The sequence below is a fragment of the Ylistrum balloti genome, unplaced genomic scaffold (genome assembly GCF_031769215.1).
Source record: "Ylistrum balloti isolate Yb309-2 unplaced genomic scaffold, AGI_CSIRO_Ybal_v1 Utg369898, whole genome shotgun sequence".
Classification (NCBI taxonomy): domain Eukaryota; kingdom Metazoa; phylum Mollusca; class Bivalvia; order Pectinida; family Pectinidae; genus Ylistrum; species Ylistrum balloti.
This window is the reverse complement of record NW_026782027.1, coordinates 105,350-113,612: the sequence shown is the minus strand read 5'-3', so window position 1 is coordinate 113,612 and position 8,263 is coordinate 105,350. Positions and strand designations below refer to the sequence as shown.

The 8,263-nt window shown below is 36.2% G+C and overlaps 1 protein-coding gene across 1 annotated transcript; it reads right to left on the bottom strand.

Annotated features, from left to right (window-relative positions):
* Window positions 1-1,528: 1,528 nt before the first annotated feature.
* On the bottom strand, window positions 1,529-7,561 carry LOC132546606 (uncharacterized). The gene is made up of 5 exons (XM_060210329.1): window positions 7,393-7,561; window positions 4,907-5,012; window positions 4,033-4,139; window positions 3,134-3,306; window positions 1,529-2,575 (listed from the first exon to the last, which is right to left on the bottom strand). Exons 1-5 carry the CDS (start codon window positions 7,508-7,510, stop codon window positions 2,300-2,302), a joined length of 780 nt encoding a protein of 259 aa, XP_060066312.1. The 5' UTR covers window positions 7,511-7,561; the 3' UTR covers window positions 1,529-2,299.
* Window positions 7,562-8,263: the final 702 nt, after the last annotated feature.

Sequence of the window (8,263 nt, the reverse complement as noted above, 5' to 3'; positions counted from 1 at the left end):
CAACCATAATGGTGTAGAATCGGCTGTATCATAATCCTACATAGACTAAGGCCGAAAATAGTGTGACTAGATGGTAGATCATACACCAAAAAATACCCAAGATGGTAACAATGTACTTAAGTCAATTCGGCTACGCATTATTTAACACTTGATCATAGATGTGCGAGATTCCCCCCACCCCCTTGTTCCTGTTTAGTACGACCTGCTGTCTCTTATCTTATTCAATTACTTAACCAACCACCTGAAAAAGTTGTTTTCCCTGCCGACTTTCTTTTAGTTCTCTCGGTCAATATGATTTTGATGTTTAAAATTATCTGTAAGTGTAGATTTATTGATGTGGGACCGAGAATGTTTTCGCTCTGATATAGTGAATGTTTCGCAGCATTCTCTTTTGGTGTTTTATCTTTAGGATGGACAAGAGACTATTTCGGAGGTTTCATGGATGTTGTTATGGCATAACCTAGGTAAATCATCTGAATGGTCACTGACAGGCCTTTGATGTAAGGGATGACTCCTTGTCCTTTCGTTTTGTACTTTTTCTTGGTGTTTCGTCTCTTATTTGCTTTTTATCAAATTCACTGTGTACTTTCTGGAATGCTCAATTAGGATATCCACATGTTTTCATGGCGCTACGGATAGGATTTTGTTTTTGCTTTTAGCCTTGTTCTTCTGTGACAATGATTTCACATCTGAGGCGAAAGGGTCGTGCAACGCCCAACATTAAGTGCAAGGGGTGGTGCGATCGACAGTTGAGGTATTGGTCCCCCGGCGCGCCTGTTTGTGTTTATCTACAGTATTTACATGCTCAGTCAAATGTTTCTGTTACCCTTTTTTGACTATTTCCAATATTTCATCACATCAACATACCGCTTCTTGGGCTTGCATTCTACGAGGGCCGTGGCTACAGCCTCTTTCTCAGAGAGCTCCGTGAGTATACAATGGAAGACACTGGATATTTCGGAAGGCAAAGTATGCTGTTGTAACACAAATTCTAGTAATCCATAATGTCTTATATATGGAGATGACCATGACCGGTCTTGCTCTGGGCGACTATGAATGATATATGTCCCAAGCCATTTGAATACGTCGCAGCGGGTCAGTATTAAACAGAGATGACGGGGACCACATACTCTCGCACATCTATAACGAAGAGTTCGACAAAGCGTTGCCCAATCGACTACAGTACATTGTTACCATCCGGTGTATTTTTGGTCTATAATCTGTTTACCATCTTTTCATACAATTTTAGGCCTTAGTGTACATATGATTTTTATTATTACAGCCGAAAAAGTTGGATGATTCCTGACAAGTTCGTACACTACGTACGTCAGTGCTAGTACAACCCACACTGGCCATTTGTCTGATGAAGGTGACCGTGTACGACCCACACTGGTCATTTGTCTGATGGTGACCGTGTAGATCTCCTACACTACGTACGTCAGTGCTAGTACGACCCACACTGGTCATTTGTCTGATGAAGGTGACCATGCAGTCATCGAATATCATACACTAATACATAATGGAAGTGTTATAAGAACATCTATTTTATTGACGTTACACACCTCAAGAAAATGGTCACAAAAACAATTCATAGACATTGTTTAGAAGTAGTGAAGATGGTTGTGACAATTCATCAGCAATCAACATACCTCCTTCATTTCAAATGTTGACGAATGTAGATTTTACCCTAAATTTATGGCGGAATATTAAGGTAAAATGAATGGTACACCTGACATTATACTACGTACAATTGTTTTGCAATACATATTATGGCCGAGACGTCTTTTTTTAGACATAAATAATTCACTACTGTCCGATTGCAAGGTTTGGAAAAAATTATCAAACCACATGATTTTTTTTCCCGATATATATAAACATTGCTATACAAAATAGATATGTAACAAATGTTATGTATCAAACATATGTATCAAATTTAAATGTACTGACATATAACATATAAACAATGGTGTGTAATAACGCCCTTTAAATGCATAGATCATGAATTTTACTCTGACAATAGCCACAATGTAAAGTTGAACTTTCAATGGTAAACAATACATTACCAATTAACACAAACTTTCTCTGTCTTGATTGATAAATACAAAGTATCTATATATGTCCCAGAAAATGTCCATAAAATCCTATTGGACTGTATGGTAAATTCACAAGCGTAATTTCTTTTGCTTTCGCTTGATAGTTCATAACTCCTTTAGCATTTACAAATGTGCATCTGGATATGGTTTGTTCCCAGTCATGTTTAAAACCTGGGATGCACACATATGTTCAATATCATGGCACATTACCAAATAAAAGGTACAAGTTTTGGAGTTGTCTTCAGATATTCAAGGTAGGCAGGGTCGGATCCATATTTCTTCATGGCTGAACGCTGCTGTAATGGAATTCCACTGACGTTTGTGAGGAGGTAGGCTACAAATATGGGTGACAAAACACCCACGTGTTCCCAGCCCTTAAGGACAGAGGACGAGGACAGGTATAGCCCAGACCACATCATTATCTCCCCTAGGTAATTTGGGTATTGGACCATCCGCCAGAGACCTTGGTTTATAAATTTGTTCTATAACAGAAATTAAAATACTGTATTTCACACCATATCATAGGATCTTGGTTCATAACAGCAGTACATATACATGAATATTGATTCAAATATGACTTTAATATAATTATAATTATTTAAAGAAATGCCAAAGAATACAAAAATATTTTGCAATTGTAATTTGTAATCTGAGCTAAATTTCATCAGTAGACTATTTATTTTCTTAATGTTTTAAAGAATTGTTTCAGGTGAAGAAAAAGAAAAGTCAAATACTCCATACAGACAGGTGTAAGAGCAATATCTGTTTCCAATATTAGGCCTGTAATCCAAACTGTTGGTCAAAATGGGAAAAGAAAAAAATACCTCCCCATTCTGCTTCATACTAATCTTTTGAGTGGAAATAGGGTTTATTGCTTATGCTTAATATTTGAAATCTTTGGGTAGAAATAGTTTTTTTTTTCTTGTGATTAATATTTCCAATCTTTGGCTGAAAATAGTTTTTTTAATGCTTATGATTAATATTTCAAAGACATGTAATATCTTATTTATTGCAAACATACTTTGTCTTGTAATACTTACATTGTTATCAGGGTTACTTCTAAACTGGGATTTCTGGTGGTCCGCTATGGTTTCTAATAAGAAACCAGCAGCCCATAGACCGTAACCTATATAGTCCCGTCGTGTCAGCGGTTTATCCTCTTTTTTACTATTCAGGATCAGTGTAGGCAAAAGGGTAGCAAACACCCATACCCCTGAAACAGACAAATCAAGGATTTTTGTTGCCTCCTTAGTTTGAAATTTTAGGCCCTTACCATCACGGTGGGTCTTTGAAGGAAGAAATAGCTGTATGATGTAGTTTAATTCATTGTTTGTTTTGCTGTATCTGAATTTGTATTAAAAGGCTCTATTCCCTGGTGTGTATTCTGTTTAATCTGCATCTCGGATAATGTGTAATTTTAAGTCAGGAAAGCAATGACGTTTCTATATCATATATCAAGAAGATCCACCAAGACAAATGGAAATAAATTAACCAACCACACAAACAGAAATACACTCCATGTCAGTGAGTTGGACACGCAACGACACAAGTTAATACCCTGATTTTAATCATCTTAAGACACTTACAACGCTTTTGATTCCCTTCCAAAGTTTTAAAATACTTTTGAGAATTTTTTATGTAATCATTGTCAAAGTCATGTTAACATAACATGCTTTGAAATAACATTTTGCTTCTCAGAATTTTCAAAAATGTAACAGAAAATATTCTTTGCGAGAGATGTGTTCAGCTGTACTGAAATACTGACATTTCATTACCAAAGAATAGGATCTCATCAACAATTTACTGTTTCAAACAAGGATAAATTAATTTTGAATTCGGAGTATTTACATGGTACAGACTTCTGTCCCATAAGTGACAAAGAAATGCCGTGTTGATGAGAAGCTTTTGAATGACACAACTAAGCAAGACATATCCTTACCTTGAATGGTCCAGTAGATAAAGAATGTACTAGGTTTATTTCTAACTTTATTGAAGCGACGATCTTGTCCCTCTTTAAGGATCCTTGTAAATAAAAATAATCCTAACCTGTAAAGGAAAATTTAATCATCAATAAAGTAAACGACAATAAATAGATAAATAAATAAATAAAGTAGAATTCCTTTCAAATTATTATATCAATAGAAAAAGAAATAAAAAATGAAAAAAAAAAAAAAAAAAAATAGATAATTGAGAATAGTTTTCAAATTATGTTAAGTAATGAAGTTTACGTTGAAAACAAAGTAAAGCTTGCAATGGTAAAAACATTTCTGTACCATGTACATAGAGAGCCATATCGAAACAGTATTTTTACGGTATTACAATTTGTAAATTTGACTTTCAGGAAATATGAAGCATGTTCTGAATGTCTAAGAAAAGTCCCCTGTGATTAATATGTATCTTATTTGGACAAATTAATTTTCGAACTCTGTCAAAAGACCCTTGCCTCTGTTTCGCTGTTCGCTGATCTGGCCGTTAAGTAATTATGTTCTTTCGCAAAGCACTTATTTAAGGGAGATAACTCGCAGAGATACCAAACACACCTGAAGCCCCATGTGGCGGCTAGCCACGACACAATACGCTGTCGTTTGTAGTAGGTTTTGTTCCATTTCAGAGACAGAAGAGCAAGATAGAGTATAGTGCCTGACCCTATGGGAGCCTCTACCAAGAATGCTGGATGTAAACAAAACAATGATTGATTTTCGTTTTTCAATATCATAATAAAGATTAAATTTCTTCTGGCCGTCTGAGGTGGCACCTGAAATTGTAAAATATACTTGAATTAAGAAGATAGGTCAAACGTGAAATAAACACACCTGGCTGACCACGTCATGACCATTCCAGTGTTGATCTTCTGTCTGGTGAAGTAGGTGTTGTTCCATCTTAGACTTTGCAGTGCCAAGTAGAAAAATGTGCTTGATCCTGCGAACAGTAATTAATTTGGCTGGATGTACAACGAAAATCATAGAACCGTTATCATTTTTATGAGATATCAACCTCTACCGGGGTGAAAATCGATTTATCACTTGAAGTGTAACATTTCGATACCAGAAAATGACATGCATCCTAATTATAGTAACAATATTGCATAGGTCGGCTAAAATCCTTTCTACAGTACCTAATACAATGTACATAATATTTTCTTTGTCCGCTTTCTTTATATTTCGACGATGCATAAAATTTATTCTGACTCCACACTCTCAGAAGTATCAAGATAAACCTACAAAAACACAAAACATTACAACAGGTTTTATATAAAATACTCGCTAAGTTCAAGTTCATTATAAACTTTAAATGGTGTGGTCAATGATAATCTACAATTAATATTTTGTCTTGTTGCAATTACCGCCATATCTGTCGATTATTGTACTGAATAAGTGTATTAAGGTTAATATTCTATTTCAAATAATTTGTTAGTTTCTTCGTTTTCTTATCCCTTCTATTAAACTTAGCTATATATCTGCATGTACAGTATAGCTGAAATAACAACAGTTGTCAGACCGATCCTTAATATCGTGTGTGCCCTCCCCGAACAGCTGTAGCGCCTCTTATTCTGAGTGTCATGGAGTTCATATGGACAATCTGTTGAGGATTGTTACTTCAATCCACGGTAAGAGTGTCGGCCAATTGGGGGAGGACATTTTTGACATTTGCACGATTCTGAACTCTTCCGTTTAATTCATCCCTCAAGCGTCCGATTGTGGACAAATCTGGATTATATGGAGGGAGACCAATCAATAGGGACGATGTCCTGGGTTGCGAGAAATTCCCTACAACAAATTTCTGTAAACGTGTGACAATGCGTTTTCATCTCGATAGCGTAAAGCCGTTCCATTTCCGTTGATGATCACTAAAGGTGTCTTTCAGTCATGGGGAATTCTTCTCCAAACTATAATCGATCCACTCCAAATCTGTCAAGTTGACTGCCATCTGATCGAAATAACGTGCTCGATGTTGAGAGGTCAATTGCAAACCAACATACTGCCCTTCGCAGTCTATTTTTTAGGGGAGGGAGCATTCGACGGTTTCCATTACCAATTACATTTATTGCCGTCTCGGATCCTGTCACATCATAACGTCACGAAGTTACACGTGGACGTTCAGGTCTAGGACCGTCACCAACTCTTCCCGTGGCGTTGAGAAATAAAATTAACCGACTTACAGTCACTTTGTATTAAGTCCAAAGTGCGTAGCGAGCTGCTGTTGAGTGCTACTTCTAATAAGCATTGTGAATGCTCGTCTTCAAAGTTGGGACACCCGAGGCCTATTTGTAAAAACAATTATTGGTTGCAAATGTATTGGCGATCACGCGTCTTGGTGATAGACAGCAATCAACACTACTTTGAATGGAAAAGAACGAATGGTAATTTAGAGACACCGGGTGTGGATATGCTTTTTGTAACGAATGAGGGATTCTTAACATATATTTGGGGATTACAAAAGGAGCCCTATTATTCCTATTATTTTTATACAGCTATGTTCAATCAGTACAAAATCTTTTACAATTAAAGGCGTTTCTTTATCCTTCCTGTTAACTAAGAAAAATAAACAAATAAACAGATATTCTTTTAAAAAATCATTGAAAAATAAAATAAAATGATAATACATAAATAAATAAATAAATAAATAAAGACTTTTGTTATTTCAAATTGTGAATGGTAATGAAATATCAGACCGAGTATACTATGAGATTTACAAGTGTCCTTGAATATGCATCTTATCGTCTTAGCTACACATACCAATATGTCTACATCAACGACAGTACACACTCATGTTTAAACAAAACACTCATGATCGACCAACCTTTCCCACTAGTTACACATTACAATGAAACAAACTTCTGTGTAGAACATGTTGAAATTTGCTGCGTGCCAGAAATTTTTTTCTGTGCCATTACAGAATCATTCCAAGCAAGTTTCATCTTAATCCCACGGGTGTAACTTGAGACTTTAAAAAGAAGTTTTGTCCTGGTAAACAATAAATGCGTAATCATGTTACAAACAGGCCATAAAGTTTAAAATGTAGGACACATGGAGGAAACAAGATGCTATAGATGATAAAATTGTTCTTGAACGTTGATTTATCAGTACTGTTACTGCGTTCTAACAACGAACGCTGTCCATATATACTGATATACCATCTACTCATCATATTTCCGCAATTTAGCACATAGTTCTGCAATGAGCCTTGATATCATACGGTGGCCACAGTACGTGTGGTGCACAAAACAGTAAGTCGCCCGAAATCTGACCTCAAATCCATCATCGATTGTCTAGGCAATGTAAACAATGATTTATCCTACCTGCTAAGTCATAGAATTTCTCCGTTTGAAGAACCGCAGCTACCGCCCAGCATGCCCACTGGATCCCGAAGTCTACCGCCGCAGCCTTGCCTAAAGAGCTCCCCATGTCGAAGAGCATACCAATCAAAACAATGAGATAACGATACACGGTCAAAGTTTACCGGCCTCGTGTGTGTACACAGAGTCTTGTGTTGTGTAACATGTAAACTTCCGGTTAGTGGACTGAAATATTTGAGAGTTATCTCTCTTTGTACACACAAAAGACAGGTTACACAAGTCTAATCGTGAGCTCACACCGGAGCATATTTCGTGAAAAGCAGATCCAAAACCAATTACAATTTTAAAATACCGAGGATGAAGCTGTTTCGAATATCTGACCAGCTATATTTACGCCGAGTTTGATAACATGTACTTTGTACCACTCTCAGCTAATTTATATTTGGTCACAATGACGTCAAGCATCCCTTCAATTTCACTTTTAAAAATAGAGATTATGTCTTGTTAATAATAAAAATGGCCTCTCTCTCTATATATATATATTATGCAGCTGGCACTGTTGGATTACACCTGTTATGTATATTTTTGCTGTATTCGGCAGTGACGAAAAACGGCTGTATTTTTTGCATATGAGTTAATTTGGTAGACTTACTTTCTCAACTTGATTAGATGTTACATTAAACAATAATAATAACTGCTGAAAAAGGCGATTTCATATGTGTTTTGAACAATAGGCTGCATTTTGGCGAGGGCGGAGAAAGACAAAAGTGGCTCGCCAAAATACAGCTTATATTTTAAGATACTGACCATGTATTCTCACTGTACCTACCAGTTAATGGTAGTTTAAAAGAAGATAATTTTATTGTAAAATGTA

Excerpts from the sequence above, each read along its gene's own strand:
- LOC132546606 (XM_060210329.1), bottom strand. The coding sequence starts at position 7,510 with ATGCTCTTCGACATGGGGAGCTCTTTAGGCAAGGCTGCGGCGGTAGAC. Across the intron at positions 4,140-4,906 it reads GTCATGACGTGGTCAGCCAG|GTTAGGATTATTTTTATTTA; the intron begins GTGTGTTTATTT and ends TTTCCTTTACAG. Across the intron at positions 3,307-4,032 it reads TATCTACTGGACCATTCAAG|GGGTATGGGTGTTTGCTACC; the intron begins GTAAGGATATGT and ends TGTCTGTTTCAG.